At 36.0% G+C, this 18,163-nt stretch overlaps 1 protein-coding gene across 4 annotated transcripts in view; it reads left to right on the top strand.

Moving 5' to 3' along the window:
• Positions 1-18,163, top strand: part of GSTCD (glutathione S-transferase C-terminal domain containing) — a 151,708-nt gene that overhangs the window by 22,331 nt on the left and 111,214 nt on the right. For all 4 annotated transcript variants that reach the window (XM_070791117.1, XM_070791115.1, XM_070791114.1 and 1 more), the window contains 2 exons: positions 3,837-4,088; positions 9,646-9,739. In XM_070791117.1, the coding sequence (XP_070647218.1) occupies positions 3,837-4,088; positions 9,646-9,739 (346 nt within the window). The remainder of the gene's footprint in view (positions 1-3,836; positions 4,089-9,645; positions 9,740-18,163) is intronic.

Here is an 18,163-nt window from a genome sequence, read left to right as displayed (position 1 = left end):
TATAGCTTTTATTATGTTGAGGTATGTTCCTTCTATTCCTGCTTTCTGGAGAGTTTTTATCATAAATGGATGTTGAATTTTGTCAAAGGCTTTCTCTGCATCTATTGAGATAATCATATGGTTTTTATTTTTCAATTTGTTAATGTGGTGTATTACATTGATTGATTTGCGGATTTTGAAGAATCCTTGCATCCCTGGGATAAAGCCCACTTGGTCATGGTGTATGATCTTTTTAATGTGTTGTTGGATTCTGATTGCTAGAATTTTGTTAAGGATTTTTGCATCTATGTTCATCAGTGATATTGGCCTGTAGTTTTGTTTTTTTTGTGTGGGATCTTTGTCAGGTTTTGGTGTTAGGATGATGGTGGCCTCATAGAATGAGTTTGGAAGTTTCCCTTCCTCTGCAATTTTCTGGAAGAGTTTGAGTAGGATAGGTGTTAGCTCTTCTCTAAATTTTTGGTAGAATTCAGTTGTGAAGCCGTCTGGACCTGGGCTTTTGTTTGCTGGAAGATTTCTGATTACAGTTTCAATTTCCGTGCTTGTGATGGGTCTGTTAAGATTTTCTATTTCTTCCTGGTTCCGGTTTGGAAAAGTTGTACTTTTCTTAGAATTTGTCCATTTCTTCCACGTTGTCCATTTTATTGGCATATAATTGCTGATAGTAGTCTCTTATGATCCTTTGTATTTGTGTGTTGTCTGTTGTGATCTCTCCATTTTCATTTCTAATTTTATTGATTTGATTTTTCTCCCTTTGTTTCTTGATGAGTCTGGCTAATGGTTTGTCAATTTTATTTATCCTTTCAAAGAACCAGCTTTTGGCTTTGTTGATTTTTGCTATGGTCTCTTTTGTTTCTTTTGCATTTATTTCTGTCCTAATTTTTAAGATTTCTTTCCTTCTACTAACCGGGGGGTTCTTCATTTCTTCCTTTTCTAGTTGCTTTAGGTGTAGAGTTAGGTTATTTATTTGTCTTTTTCTTGTGTCTTGAGGTATGCCTGTATTGCTATGAACTTTCCCCTTAGGACTGCTTTTACAGTATCCCACAGGTTTGGGGTTGTCGTGTTTTCATTTTCATTCATTTCTATGCATATTTTGATTTCTTTTTTGATTTCTTCTGTGATTTGTTGGTTATTCAGCAGCGTGTTGTTCAGCCTCCATATGTTGGAATTTTTAATAGTTTTTCTCCTGTAATTGAGATCTAATCTTATTGCACTGTGGTCAGAAAAGATGCTTGGAATGATTTCAGTTTTTTTGAATTGACCAAGGCTAGATTTATGGCCCAGGATGTGATCTACCCTGGAGAAGGTTCCGTGTGCGCTTGAGAAAAAGGTGAAATTCATTGTTTTCGGGTGAAATGTCCTATAGATATCAATTAGGTCTAACTGGTCTATTGTATCGTTTAAAGTTTGTGTTTTCTTGTTAATTTTCTGTTTAGTTGATCTATCCATAGGTGTGAGTGGGGTATTAAAGTCTCCCACTATTATTGTGTTATTGTTAATTTCCCCTTTCATACTTGTTAGCAAAATCTCTTAATGGGCCATAAGCAGCAGTTTGAAGAAGAGGTGGCAAGAATACACAGAAGAACTGTACAAAAAAGAGCTTCACAACCAAGATAATCACAATGGTGTGATCACTCACCTAGAGCCAGACATCCTGGAATGTGAAGTCAAGTGGGCCTTAGAAAGCATCACTACGAACAAAGCTAGTGGAGGTGAAGGAATTTCAGTTGAGCTATTTCAAATCCTGAAAGGTGATTCTGTGAAAGTGCTGCACTCAATATGCCAGCAATTTTGGAAAACTCAGCAGTGGCCACAGGACTGGAAAAGGTCAGTTTTCATTCCAATCCCAAAGAAAGGCAATGCCAAAGAATGCTCAAACTACTGCACAATTGCACTCATCTCACACCCTAGTAAAGTAATGCTCAAAATTCTCCAAGCCAGGCTTCAGCAATACGTGAACCGTGAACTTCCAGATGTTTAAGCTGGTTTTAGAAAAGGAGAGGAACCAGAGATCAAATTCCCAACATCTGCTGGATCATCAAAAAAGCAAGAGTTCCAGAAAAACATCAACTTTTGCTTTATTGACTATGCCAAAGCCTTTGACTGTGTGGATCACAACAAACTGTGGAAAATTCTGAAAGAGATGGGAATACCAGACCCCCTGACCTGCCTCTTGAGAAACCTATATGCATGTCAGGAAGCAACAGTTAGAACTGGACATGAAACAACAGACTGGTTCCAAATAGGAAAAGGAGTACGCCAAGGCTGTATATTGTCAACCTGCTTATTTAACTTCTATGCAGAGTATATCATGAGAAACGCTGTGCTGAAAGAAGCACAAGCTGGAATCAAGATTGCTGGGAGAAATATCAATAACCTCAGATATGCAGATGACACCACCCTTATCGCAGAAAGTGAAGAGGAACTAAAAAGCCTCTTGATGAAGGTGAAAGAGGAGAGTGAAAAAGTTGGCTTAAAGCTCAACATTCAGGAAATAAAGATCATGGCATCCGGTCCCATCACTTCATGGGAAATAGATGGGGAAACAGTGGAAACAGTGTCAGACTTTATTTTTTGGGGGGCTGCAAAATCACTGCAGATGGTGATTGCAGCCATGAAATTAAAAGACGCTTACTCCTTTGAAGGAAAGTTATGACCAACCTAGATAGCATATTGAAAAGCAGAGGCATTACTGTGCCAAAAAAGGTCCATCTAGTCAAGGCTATGGTTTTTCCAGTGGTCATGTATAGATGTGAGAGTTGGACTGTGAAGAAAGCTGAGCGCCGAAGAATTGATGCTTTTGTACTGTGGTGTTGGAGAAGACTCTTGAGAGTCCCTTGGACTGCAAGGAGTTCCAACCAGTCCATTCTAAAGGATATCAGTCCTGGGTGTTCTTTGGAAGGACTGATGCTAAAGCTGAAACTCCTGTACTTTGGCCTCATGTGAAGAGTTGACTCATTGGAAAAGACTCTGATGCTGGGAGGGATCGAGGGCAGGAGGAGAAGGGTATGACAGAGGATGAGATGGCTGGATGGCATCACTGACTCAATGGACGTGTGTCTGGGTGACCTCCGGGAGGTGGTGATGGACAGGGAGGCCTGGCTTGCTGTAGTTCATGGGGTCTCAAAGAGTCGGACACAACTGATTGACTGAACTGAACTGATAACTAGATATATCTGTAGAGATTTTCTGTGATTTGTCCTTTTCACTTTTTCTGTTCATAATTATAAGTCATAATCTATTTGTAACATTATAACTTTCTATGGAAACAGCATTCAGTGTCTTACAAAGAAGAAGAACATTCTAATTTTTAAAGAAATTGAAGTTTGGTGGTGGTGCTAGGGAGAAAGCATCTGACCAAGGCAAAATAAACGTTAATTTACATCAGGGGTAATGGTTTCCAATGTTTTTAATTTGAAAAGTCTTTCTTTAAATGCTGCATCATCATAAAAAGCAACAAACTGCTGATAAATGCAACTACATGGATGAGTCTCAGAATCATACTGCTAAATGAAACAAACCACATTTTGTGATCCCATTTTCATGCAGTTCTAGAAAAGGCAGAATTATACACATGAGAAGCAGATCAGTGATTGCCTGCAACTGACTGGGGAGCAGAGACTGATTGCCAGCAGTCACAAGGGAACTTTCCTCTGTGACATTGAACATTCCAGTAGGAAGTTATCATAGTTGCACAACTGCTTAAATTTACTGAAACTCATTCTGTGAACTGTACACTTAAAATGTGTGAATTTTATGGTATGTACGGTTACTTCAATCAGCTCTTATAACAAACAAAAATTATGTATAATAATATGTTTTGTTCTTTTTCTGCCTAGGTAATTATCTGCAGGAAACTTTCTGGAAAGCTGGTAGAATTTCCACTGGTGGCTGCCTGGTACCAGAGGATTCAGGAAGTGCCAAGAGTACAAACAGCAGCTTCTCAATGTGGGATCCAATTTATCAGTTTACCAGAATTACAGACCACCTCAAGTCAACAGCCCCCAAACTTGGATGAGGCCCCAAGTGCAGAGGAGCAAAATGATCCTTCGTTTATTGGAGGACCAAGACCCACTATGACTAAATTAATGGTAATTCAGTTGTTTTTATTAAAATTTTGTTTGAAAGATTCCATGTGATAAAAGTTGCTTAGTATACTACCCCAACTTGTAATTATCTATTGACATTTTTGTTATAAATTTTATTTACATCACTCTTAACCAATCACACTTTCCACTAGTCTTTTCATTTAAGTGAAGTAATTCATTTAATTACAGTAAATTGAAGATGTTTACTATAATGTGTCTTTGGAGATAAGTCAGAATATATATTTTTAAGAGTATTTTTCTCAAAACATTTTGTTTTACATTTGATACACCAAAGTCATATCTCATATGGTCAAGTTTACTGTTTTAACCTGATGTTTTTCTGTTGCAAGGAACTAGTCTTGTTTTTTTTTAATTTTGAGGTGATTTGAATTAAAGATATGAGAATGATTATCTCAATTTATTTGCCAAAGTTTTGTCTAAATTTAAGATTTTTGAATTCTGTTTTTAATTTATTCCTTGATTTTATTACCTTATATAGAATAAGAATGCATATCATTTATTTTTCTCTGTTTGTAGCATAATTTGTTTCTAATGGTACTAAGTGTATATGTTTTCACCAATAGGCTTTCTTTTCACTATCGTTCAAATCAATTTGCAAAGGAACTTCTCTGGTGGTCCAGTGGCTAAGACTGCATTACTAATGCAGAGGGCCCAGGTTCAACCCCTGGTCAGAGAACTAGATACCACATGCTACAATTAAGACCTGGTGCAGCCACATAAATAAATACTTTAAAATATTTACAAAAATGGCTTGCTTTTAACTGAGACTACTTGAAGATTTATTTGAATAGGGAATTCATGAAGTAATTTGAGCTAGTCATCTGAGTTGTATTGGCAAAAAAATTAGTATATTTTTCTTATTTGGGTTAGGAAGTATCTGAGTTCTAGTGTTAAAAAAGTTCTTTGATTTAGAAAGCACAAGAAGATGTTAGTAGTAGCACCAGCTCCTCATCTCTTCAGCTAAGTTTTGTTAGCCTAGTGATGAAACAATGAAACAGGAGTTGATTTTAGAAGATATAGTAGTTTGATGTGTCTTGATCAGATGGTTATATTGTTCAGCAATCTTTCGTTTACCTCCTGATTGTTTTTGTTTGTAAAACTAATTGTCAGGAGAGTAATCTTTGTATTAAAATACTAATTTCTAAAATTTTAGCAAACCAATAATCCGTGCTTTTATTTGAATTCATACTTTTACAGAGTCTTGAAAAAAGATTGGTAATTCAGATTTTTCTGCCTGTGCTTTTCCAGCAACAAAATGATATTAGGAAAGACATTTGCCTTTGTTCCACTTTAAAATATTTATATAAAAGAGATAAATATATTCAGAGAAAAGTTAAACAATCATAAAAATTAGCCCTTTGTAATAATATTAAAAATATAAAGGAATCCTGAAATTTTAAATTACAGGGGATGAGTTAGTTCAGGTCCTCCAAGAAGCAAATTCCAAGATAGGGTTAGATGTGCTGCAGGAACACTGAGGGGAACATCTGTGAGGGGATGGGGAGGGCACCAGAGGAGGGTGCATGAGCCTTCAAAGCTGGTGCAGGTTTGACCACTGTGCATGAAAACAGGAAAGGAAGGAAGGTGGCATCAGGAAAGTCAGACTTCCGTGCAATTCTGCGAAGGTTTGGTCAAGGTAGTGAGGAATCCTCGAGCTTCAATCCTCTGTCACAGAGTTCCATGTTTCTCAAAAGTGGCCTGCACTCTCAGTCTCTGTGCCTGAGACTTAGTCACTGACTTGGCCATAGTCCCTGGGAAGGCTATATTAGAGACCAGGTGACTTGGGTTCTACCCAGCTTTGTAGTCAAGCTAACATTAGTATTATACCTTTAGTAAGGCATTTAACCAAATGGTCTCAATTTCTCCTTTTATAGAGTGAGGTATACATTTGTATTCTTTGGAACTCTGCATTCAGATGTTTATATCTTTCCTTTTCTCCTTTGCTTATCACTTCTTTTCTTTTCACAGCTATTTGTAAGGCCTCCCCAGACAGCCATTTTGCTTTTTTGCATTTCTTTTCCATGGGGATGGTCTTGATCCCTGTCTCCTGTACAACGTCACAAACCTCATTCCATAGTTCATCAGGCACTCTATCTATCAGATCTAGGCCCTTAAATCTATTTCTCACTTCCACTGTATAATCATAAGGAATTTGATTTAGGTCATACCTGAATGGTCTAGTGGTTTTCCCTACTTTCTTCAATTTAAGTCTGAATTTGGCAATAAGGAGTTCATGGTCTGAGCCACAGTCAGCTCCTGGTCTTGTTTTTGCTGACTGTATAGAGCTTCTCCATCTTTGGCTGCAGAGAATATAATCAATCTGATTTCAGTGTTGACCATCTGGTGATGTCCATGTATAGAGTCTTCTCTTGTGTTGTTGGAAGAGGGTGTTTGTTATGACCAGTGCATTTTATTGGCAAAACTCTATTAGTCTTTGCCCTGCTTCATTTCGTATTCCAAGGCCAAATTTGCCTGTTACTCCACGTGTTTCTTGACTTCCTACTTTTGCATTCCAGTCTCCTATAATGAATACGACATCTTTTTTGGGTGTTAGTTCTAAAAGGTCTTGTAGTCTTCATAGAACCATTCAACTTCAGCTTCTTCAGCGTTACTGGTTGGGGCATAGACTTGGATTACTATGATATTGAATGGTTTGATCTGATCTGATACATTTGTATATGAGTCATTTTTAATTTTAAATCTTTATGATTGTATGAAAGTTGACTGGGACATCACATCAGCAATTTTAAAAGAACAAAGTTTTCAAATCTAAAAATAAACTAAAATTTCAATTTTCTTTTAATTCTACCTTGATTGTGTGTATTGGATACGTTTTTTCTTTTTATCACTTTCCCAGCTTTTTTAAAGTTCACCTAAGTAACATTTTCCTTTTTAATAGGGCATTGTTTTTGCTAAGTTTCTCATTGTCATATATTTGAAAGACAATATTATATCAAATTAACATATTCTGTGAATGTATTTATTTATACTGTAGTTTTTCATTTCTGTATAGTCAGAGTGTGTGTGTGTGTGTGTGTGTGTGTGTTTTTGCCAATTGCATGATGACACATGAAATTGGTCCTAAGTGGATGTGTAAAATCGGAGAAGGCAATGGCACCCCACTCCAGTACTCTTGCCTGGAAAATCCCATGGACGGGGGAGCCTGGTAGGCTGCAGTCCATGGGGTAGCGAAGAGTTGGACATGACTGAAGTGACTTAGCAGCAGCAGCAGCAGCAGATGTGTAAAATACAAAAAATTTTCTTGGTAATGCTCACATCTCACCCTTTTTTCCTTCTATTTTCTCTGGCACAGTCTTGCCTCCAAAATCTCCCGTATTCTTGAGAGGTTTTAAATTTATTTATTCATCCAGTCAGTCAAAAAATGTACATGTATTTACTAAACACCAGACATTGTTCTGAATGTTGAATATATGAAGAACAAATTGGACTGCCCTCATAGAGGTTACATTCTGGTGGGGATAGGTAAATAAAAACCACAAGTAAATATGTAACACATTAGCTAATGATAAGTGTTATAAAAATAATGTGGGATGAGGGGAGTGGAGATGATGGAGGTCATGATCGTATTTTAGATAAGGTGGTCAAGAAGTCTTAACTGATGAGGTGAAGACATTGATCAGATGACCAGAATGAACATTTGAAGATTTGGAGGATATGTTCTAGGCATATAGTCCAGCTAGTAGAAGACCCTGAACAAATTTACAGAGACAGAAAATGGATCAGTAGTTGCCCAGGCCAGGGAGCTATGGGCAGAGAACAGAGAATATCTGCTAATGGATATGGGATGTCTTTTTTTGAGATGATGAAAATGTTCTCAAGGTAGATAGTAGTGATGGTTACACAACCGTGAATATTTTAAAAACCATTGTATTGTACTCTTTAAAGGAACAGATTTTATGGCATGGAAATTATATTTCAAAATAGTTGTATTTTATAAAAGACCCTCAGTTAAGAATGAGTATGGTAAAATGAGGAATATCAAGAAGTTCAGTATGGCTAGATTGGACTAAGGGAGTTTTAGGAAAGAGGTGATGATGTCAAAGAGATGTGTTTATCTTTCTGGAGGCAGGTGAGTACTCTGGCCTCTATACCTGTAGCTATATACATACCCCAACAAAAGAATCTTTTTTACCATTTCCTTTTGGACTGGAATTCAGCTAGTTTTCATGATGGAAAGTAATCTCCTAAACTAACTGATTACAAAGGGGTTAATGATTGATTTTCAGGGATTTTTCTTTTGAATAAGATATTCCTGGAGATTAAAAAAAAAACCAATTCCAGAATCATGGATATCTATCTTGTGGGCTGTGGACACCAAATATTATTACAAAGGGTCTGAAAATCCATGAGTAAGCCATGCCACTGTCTGTAGATCAAATAAATAAATATACAATATTCAACATGAGGAAGGAACCTGAGAATTTTTTTATATATGGAAGAGGGACGATCATTTTTTTAAATGTTGGGAACTAGTTGGTTAAACAAAAGGGATCCTTTTCTAGAGATTTTGTAGGTCCTCGTAAGAGACTAGTATGATGATATTTGGGTTGCATGTTAAAGTGCGGACTTTTTGATCCTTTAAATATAGCTGCTAGGCTGTAGCAACTTTTGAATAATACATGACAGACCTTGATGGATGTATGCAGAGTTAGTTTTGATTATGTGGATTGTTTTTGATAAAAGTTTTATTCTCAGGTGACTTTTCTCTTTGACACCTAATATTTCTAGGTGGCTTATTACTTCTATGTCACTTCAGGTAATAATTTTAGTAGGAAGTTTAATAGGAAAGTAACCATACTGTTAAGAAACTCAACATTTATTTCTTGTTTTGGGGGGAAGAATACTTTTCAAAAACATCTTGATCATTATTTCTTCTGCTTTTACTTGTTTCTGACTTCTGTTTGCAGAAGTCAGGGTAAGTGTTTAAAGAGTTTTAACAGTAAGCAGAGAACAAGGTCAAATACAAATTTTCGTGATAGTCTCAGATCCCATAGTGTGAATCTAAAGAAGAGAATCTATTAGGGTTGTATTTAAGATCATAAACAAGCAAGCAAACAAACAAACAAAAAAATAGAATACACTGTGATAACAATTAGAGAAAGAGAATAAACCACCTGTTCATTCATTCACCAAGCATTTATTCAGTGTTACACCAGGCAGTGCATCAGACTCAACTATGTATTAGTATGGCCTATGGAACTCAATTATATCTCTTCACAGATATTTTACTTTTCTCTCTGGGTGGCTATATATGAAATATTTTTCTGATGATTATTACAAGTTCCTACTTCTTTGAAATACCTTGTGATATTCTGCAGTCATGGAATAGCTAGAGATATTTGGAAGAGTATATATATTTCAACATATATCTCTTATGTAACAATATTTTGAGGAATGCTTGATGTTTATTAGAATCTGTATTTCACCTTGCCAGTGTAGAAAATAGAATTTGGTGTTCTAGAATATAACAGGATTATATTAATTCATTAATTTGGAAAGGGCCTGTCTCCTTTTCCAGGAAAAAGGCATTGAAGTGATGTTTTCTCCCCACCCTTGCCCTACTTGGACCCTTGATTGGGATACACTTCCTGCAGCAGTGAGCCCAAAGGAAGGTAAATTGTTTTTTGTTTTGTCTCTTTAAATTTCATTCATACTCTGGATACCCTCCTCTGACCCATCTTCCAGTTCTCTAGTTCTCTCTTTGGCTATCTCTAACATTCTGATCATACTATCCACTGAGTTTTCATTTTATTTTTATTACAAAAATTTTACATATACACATTGCTTTAGTTTAGTATTTCCCACGTTTGCCAAATCTGTTCTTTGTTTTTTCTTTGCTGAAGTATTTTGAAACCTATCCCAGATAATATGTCACCCATAATACACATCTAAACAATATTGACATCTTAAATAATCACCATGTCATTATCATGCTTAATAAAAATCAACAAAAATTCCTTCATCATCTAATAACCACTTCATAATAATTTCCCCCAATTATTTAAAATATTATTTGAAAAAATATTTTGATAGATTTTTTAGTTAAATATATTTTTTATCGCTAAAAACTACATTTGGTTTGTTTATTTTGATGATATATTTTCCTTGGTCTTGTTTCAATTTTCTCTTTTTATAATTGTTTAAACATAGTGATTTTGTATACTGCATATATTATTTCTAATAGCTGATATTCATTGAGGTCTAATACTTCTGTTCATTGTTTCTGTTGACTTCACTCCTGGTGTCTCACATCCCTGTCAATTTTGTAATTTTAGATGCTGAATTCATTTTTGGGGTTCCCTAAATTTTGGAATCTTGTGAGACCTGGTTAGAAATGAATTCCCATAGTTAGAATTTATGTTTGTGTATGCCAGACATCTTAAACTATTGCACTTAATGCACTGGAACTTATTTTTTCAGGTTGCGATTCCTTCGGCCTTTTCTATCTAGAACTGAGGCTTACACAGAAAATTAACTTTTTCACCTTTCTTTGTTGTTGAATAGAGCTTTAAAAAAAAACATCTTTTCACAATGAATATAGCTTTTCAAGGTTTCTGCTTCCATGTAGTGATACTAGTTTCAGCTCTCCACCATGCTAGGGATCAAGGACTAGCCTCTCTTCTTTCTCTTGCTGTTAAAGCCTAGAGCCCTATTATCAGTAGATACCCTCCAGGCAGCTGTGGTGTCAGTGAGATCATTACACTGCTTTTTAGTCCCTTTCCCCCTTTATCAGGTCCTATGGATTTTCCTTACTCTCAGAAGTCCGATTAAACAGGTAAAGGATAATAGTTGAAGTTTAAATGCCATTTTAGGTATTTTTAGAGGAGGAACATTTTCATAGCTCAGCATTCTATTTCTTTAATTGTTTATGTGTTCTTTAGTTTTATACTAATCTAAATATCAGAGAAGGCAATGGCACCCCACTCCAGTACTCTTGCCTGGAAAATCCCATGGACGGAGGAGCCTGGTGGGCTGCCGTCTATGGGGTTGCACAGAGTCGGACACGACTGAGCGACTTCACTTTCACTTTTCACTTTCATGCATTGGAGAAGGAAATGGCAACCCACTCCAGCGTTCTTGCCTGGAGAATCCCAGGGATGAGGGAGCCTGGTGGGCTGCCATCTATGGGGTCGCACAGAGTCCGACACGACTGAAACGACTTAGCAGCAGCAGCAGCAATCTAAATATAAGTTTTGATTTTTAAAGCACTCTAAAATCATTTGCCTTCCTTTTTCATGTTCTTCTCTTCTCTGATACATCCTGACATTCCTGTATCTCACTAATCACTTCTGTTCTATTAATCAAGGAAACATTTTAGAATTCTTCCAAAATGGAAGAAGATTATATTGGATAGTTAAGAATGCTGCTGCAAAGATATTTTATAAAAATGAAAGTCATTTTTTGTTTTTATTAACTATATGAAAAATAGTCACTAGTGAATTTGTTAATGTTTTAATTTTGATTTTTTTTGGCATTTTACAAAGCTTAGATGTTTTCATTGTACATGCAATTAAATTTTCTATACTCTTCAGTTATAGATTTTGAATGGGTTAAACCTATAGTTTACTAAATAAAAGTCAAATTTTTATTAATACTTATATTAAAATGAAAACAGCCTTTTAAGTGTGGCATGTTTTTCTTTAACTATAATTAATTTACTATGAAGGCAAAATGGTATTTTCACTTATTAATATGAACACTCAATTATATCTGCTAACAACTCAGGAATTTGACATTAAGCATTCATGTCTGGTTGTTTTACTGGTTAGAAGTGCATATCTAATGGAGCTCATGGAATATATTACTCATTTTATTCCTTTAATTGGATCACTTTGTTTTAATAAATATTATGACAAAGATGGAGCTAGAACAGTGGATCTCATGGTATACTCACATTTCATTTACTGTAAAAGGTTTGTAGTCTTGTTTAACTAAGGTAGAGTTGTGGTATTTTTCAAGGTTCTGTTTTGAGTTCTGGTGATTTCAATATTGCACAGTTAATAGGATCTTTGTGAAATGAAATTATTGTACATCATGGTGCAGATGTCACTATGAATGTGTTCTCATGATTTGTGCTCTGGTACTATCTTTTAGGAGAAATTAAATTCTACTAAGGTATTATTGGTACTTGGTTCATTTTAATGTGTCAGAAATCAACTCTATTTACATCAAGATTATGGTGCATGAGAATCAGCTTCTTTACCATCAGAGACTGTATTAATTCTCATAAAAGAGTCTAACATAGTTCATAAACCTATCTAATTTCATTCACTCTGCTCACCCATTTCTCCCCCTCCATCTTATGTACCATTGTCTAAATTTCTTGTTTTCCTTCTAAGATCTGTATTTTCTCTCTCCATGCCTTCACCTTTATTTTTCTTGCAGCCTTAAATATTCCTCTATTTCCCATTTCTTGAAATTATATTCATCTTTTAAGAATTAACAAAGCTTCTTCATCAGTTATGGAATCAGATTGCCTGGGTTTGAAACCTGGCCTAATAGCTAGCTAGATAACCTGTGGCCCGATCCCTTTCTGAGAATGTCTGAATTCTCTGTATTCTCAACAGACAGTTCTCTGTACCTCAATGGCCTTATCTGTAAATAGTGATAATAATACTACTTACCTTATGAGACTGTTGGTATATTCAGTGAACTAATATAAAAAAAGTAGAGTGCCAAACTATAAGTAATAACTGTTAAAAAGTACTAACACAGTAGTCAGAATTAATCACTTCCTTTCAATATTCCTTTAGTATTTCTTATACTTCATTTTTGATACTTACAGAATACTTCTCTTATACTACGTTTACATACATATTTTCCTTCTCCAATAAACTGTGAACTCTTTAAATATAGGACTTCTGTGAATAGGTCCTCAATACTTTTTTTTAAAAAGTTGAACTGGATTGAAACTGTAGATCTTTTTTTATCCCCCCTTGTCTGAGTGTGTCAGACACTCAGTCATGTCCAACTCTTTGCGACTCCATGGACTATAGCCTGCCAGGCTCCTCTGTCCAGGGAATTCTCCAGGCAAGAATAATGGAGTGGGTTGCTATTCCCTTCTCCGTTTTTTCCCCCTTGGTGTTCAGTAAATATTTACTGAGAAAAATGAACAGCTTTGGGGTCTGCAGAGGAGTGTTCTGCCTCCAACACCACTTTCCATCCACGTGAGAGTGAGTTTTTTGCTTGGCCCCAGACGTTCCTGGAGAGGAGGAAGTTTTTGACTGGGGAGTTTGGGGACTTCTGAGTCAGGACAAAACTTGTGTCAATCCAGATGACAAAGGCACTGTGACACCTAGAATGGAGTTACATCCAAAAGATATGTCTGGGGGCCTGTCTTTACTATTTAATTTCTGGTCCTGATGAAAATTAACCCAACTAAAGTCCTGGACCTGTAGAGGTTCCCAGAATTGTGGTAACCATGCAGATCCTTTTCTTTTTTTCAAACTTCCAGGCAACTTTTTTGTCTCATTGAGATTTAAAAGGCTAAAATAGTTGGGATTATTTAGTTTTAAGAAAAGACAACTGGATATTTAATTTACATTATTATTTTTATTGTTGTTGTTACTATTATTAGTGTGTGTTTTTAAACGGACTGTTGGGGAGTACGTTGCAGACATCATGACTTCACTTCTCTGTACTTACCTTTGAGAACAAGACCATTTTCTTATATAGCTGTAGTACAATGATCAAAACAGGATATTTACTTTAGTACATACTTTTATCTAATATAGAGTTCAGAAGATTCTAGTACATTTAGTTGTCATGTCTCCTTAGTTTCCTTTAATGTTGAATAGTTTCTCAGACCTCAGATGTTTTTTGTCTTTCATAACATGAACTTTTTTGAAGGGTGCTGGCCAAGTTTTTGGTAGACTGTCTCTCAATTTGGATTTGTTTAATGTTTCCTCATAATCAGATTCACTTTACGCATTTTTGGTGGGAATGCTACAAAAATAATGTTGCGTCCTTCTCAGTGCTTCATTATCAGAAGGCATATTATATCTGTTTGGGCCCAGTTATGTTAACTTTAATCATTTGGTTAAGCTGGGGTCTGCCAGGGGTCTCTGTCATATTACTATTTTGCTATACTGACTTAGGTAGTTTGTAGGGAGATATAAGACTACATAATAACTTGTTTCTTTTCAATCTTTCACTTACTAGTTTATATTCATTTGATGCTTCTTGCCTGTGATAGTTGCAAAATAGTGATTTTTCAACTCCATCATATTTCTATATTTATTAGTTGTCACTGCACTGTGAGGAAGTCTTCTTTCTCCTTTCTTCTATCTTTCCTTTTTTTCTTTCTTCCTTTCTACTCATAAAATTTTTAAGTTAAGTTTCAGTGCTCAAGTTGTTGTAGCTGCCTTCAGGCTAGCTCCTGATCCTTTGGAAATGCCCCAATTGTTCTATGACGATGTCCTTAATTTTGGGTATAACAAAATATTACAGGCTCATTTTGTCATTTCCCTGCCCCAGCCCTAGAATCAACTGTTTCTCCAAGGAACCCAGGTTCCTTTTAGTAGAGAATGGTATTTAGAAACTAAGATTTGGGCACTAGGTATGCTCATTGTCAGCAGTGTTGCTTCTAGGTTCTCTTGGCAGAGAGATGTGGGCTTCCCAGGTGGCGCTAGTGGTGAAGAACCCACCTGCCAATGCAGGTTAGACATAACAGACACAGGTTCAATCCCTGAGTCGGGAAGATCCCCTGGAGGAGGCCACAGCAACCTACTCCAGTATTCTTGCCTGGAGAATCCTATGAACAGATGAGACTGGCAGGCTGCAGTCCATAAAGCCGCAGAGTCAGACACTACTGAAACCACTTAGCACACACACAGCAGAGAGATATAGATTGATCCCTTAGGAAATAGATGTATGTGTCTACACATCTATGTACACACACACATCATAATCATACACATCAGCATCTACTGCTATATATATATATCATAGATTATATGTCTATAATCTATATATATTGAAAATCATGATTTTATACTGATACTTCTAATCCCAATCCAGTACCATAAGATTCTTCCTAGTTTTTCTGAATTCAGTATCTGTATCTACCTTTCACAACAGTAAAAATTATAGCACCCAATATCACCTGTGTTTTTGCTCATTTGTTCAGTCCCTCAGTGTTTAGACAGTAATTTCGGAATTATTTTACCCATATCTATGTGAAACATATACCTGCTAAGTTGAGTTCCAGTTTGTTTGCGGTTATTCTCACTTCTGAATTGAGTGTGTATGCTCACAGTTCTCATGCAGGTAGTTGTGATCACATGGTTCTACAGAAGATGAATTGTGAAAAGTGAAATGTTTGAGTCAGTGTTAATCATTGTCCCCTGATAGAAAATCTTCAACCAACAGTCTGCACTGAGAAGACCCGGGCAATAGCATAGTCCCTATTCCCGTTTGTCCTCAAATACCTGTGATTTCCTGCTTTAATGAACTAGTATCATTCTGTGAGCCTGAAGACTACTTTTGTTAAGTCCAGAGACAAAACTCCAGTTTTGTTTTGTCAAAACAAAAAAAGTACAGTCCAAGACTCTGTGCTTGCCTTTGGAATTTTTTCCCTCTGAGTATGAAAGGGAGAACAGATATAGTCTTCTGCCTGAAGACCTAGAATAGAGCTGCTTTAAGACACTTACTCCATCGAGATTTCCCTGCATCCTTTCTGTTCTCTGATAGTTTTAGGTGGATGGTTCCTGTATTAGGAGTGGCTCCTCGTCCCTAATAACCATATCAGTCATATAGAAGGGAGGAGTCAGAAGCATGACCTTATAGGAAATAAAAGCAATAGAAGAAGATAGTTACTTAGGTATTGTTCCGTTTATAATCCCTTTTTTTTCCTTATATTCAGAGTTCTACTATCTTAGAAATATGGTCCACTTAGGTATTCATGTGGCCTTGGTTTTGCTTTTGAGCTGCATGAGAGCACTAACTCCTAGGGAGACGGATATGAGGGTGACATCTAAAACCTTAAACGTCTCCACTCATTTACCCCCTGCCACCCAGTTTAGAGTATATACTTATCAGTTGAGAAAAAAGACCAAAAAATTGATGTTAGAGTTTTACTAGAAGGAGATAGTAAGATCTCATCTATCTAGAGGTATTGTATTATATAATATATATAATATAATAATGTTATAGATTTCATTTGCTTGGGACAGATATTTATGAATTCTTAGAACAAGAATTACAAACTTGTGTATTCTAGTTCCTGCTATGTAACTCACTGATTAAATTTATGGTTCTAAGGGAATGTATAATTTTTCAGTCCTAGTGGCAGATTATTCAATTACTGGTAAGGCATACTTTTTTATCAACTTCTGTTTACAGTAGATGACTAAGGTTTTTAAATTGGAAAGCTTATTCTGATGAGGATCATTTATGTAAATACCAATTTTTATTTCCCCAATTGTTTTCCAGAGAGTATTTGGGGTGTAAAAGAATAATTGATCTTAACATTAGGAAAAAATGTAAAATAAGATGGTGATACATGATAAAGCTAGTAAAAGTGGGCCTCAATGCAAAGTCTCTGCTTTTCCCTGACCCTTGTGTTATATGCTTCTAGAAACCAAAGGGATCACTCTTTCTTTTTCCAGCAGAAGTGACTGGGAAGGGAAGGATGTGGTCAAGGTCTTTGGATAGAGTTGTAGCCAAGATGGAGAATGGAAGGACCCAAATAGAGCCTTTTCCTCTATCAGTGATTCTTAAGGTTCTTACCAAACTCTTAAGGGGTATGGTAAACAGCATTATTTATTGCTCTTGGTGCCGGAAGGTCAGGGATGCTAAAAGTTCACCATAATGAAGAACTGTCTCATCTGTAATACAAACATCATCCTCCTTTGGGGAAAATGAAACATAAAAGTTTGTTTTAGCATCTTTAGTCAGAATGTAAGAATGCTATATTGTTCTAAACCATTGCTTTTCAAACTAGGACATCCATCAGAATCATTTGTATGGCATGTTATAACAGAATGCTGGGCCCTACCCCAGAGTCTGAGGCCAGGCCCTAGAGTTTTCGTTTCTCGGAAGTATCACCACGTGCTGCTTCTTATTCTTTAGGGACCACAGGTGGGAAGTTATACCCCAGGTAGCTGGTACAGTGAGCACATGGGCTGCTTTGATTCCAAAGTAAGATGAGCAAGATCAAAGTTTTCTGGTTTTTTTTTTTTCTTAACAACCCAAAAATTTATTTTTTGCCTGTAAGCACAAAGTCCATCAAATATAAGCCTTTGTGCATACCGTTGAACCATTTGGTAACCATGAAAACTTCTACTTTAAGTGAAATATGCTAGCAAATATAAGTGGAAGTAGAAATATCTTGATAATATAAATAAAAGTAACTGTCTCTTTCAGGAAATTTTTTTTCTTGAAATGCTGGTCTTAGATTCTTAAGGTGAGATTCAAAATTAGCACACTGTTTTCCTACTTTTAAAAATTATTCTCCAGTGAGACAGTGTAAAGATATAGTCTCCTTAACACTTTTTTGTTTATATTGAGTAACTTTATATTATAAGGCAGTTACATTTTGAACTTTTTGGCATTTAACATACTAAAAGTGCACCAAGAGAATGAGATCAAAGGCTTTTTTTTTTCTTCCGACTTTTATGGGAAAAAAATTCTCTAACATAAATGTTTTTCATTTCTCTAAGTTATACTTAGCTGTGAAACTCAAAACTTGACCATATTTGACTCAGAATGCTACAAATTTATAACTGTTTTCTCTTTCAAGAGTGAGGTTCTCAAGCATTTTGGTGCTTTACCAAAAGTAATAACAATCTTGTATTTGAACTGCATTTTAATCCAAAGCTAAAAGCCTCTAAAGCATAGTGTGTGTATATATATATATAGAGAGAGAGAGAGAGAGAGAGAGAGAGAGAGAGGGAGAGGGGATTTATATTAAATGGTTTAAAATATAACAAAGTTGCCAAGAACAAGTTTGCTATTTGCTTAGTGGTGCTCTTGGTTTAGTGCCAAACACGAATACAAATAGGTGCAGAGTCTGAGACAGAGAGGTATATCACATA

The sequence above is a fragment of the Bos indicus genome, chromosome 6, assembly GCF_029378745.1.
Source record: "Bos indicus isolate NIAB-ARS_2022 breed Sahiwal x Tharparkar chromosome 6, NIAB-ARS_B.indTharparkar_mat_pri_1.0, whole genome shotgun sequence".
In the NCBI taxonomy this organism is placed as follows: Eukaryota; Metazoa; Chordata; class Mammalia; order Artiodactyla; family Bovidae; genus Bos; species Bos indicus.
Note: the sequence above shows the minus strand (reverse complement) of the source record. Positions and strands in the feature narration are given on the sequence as shown.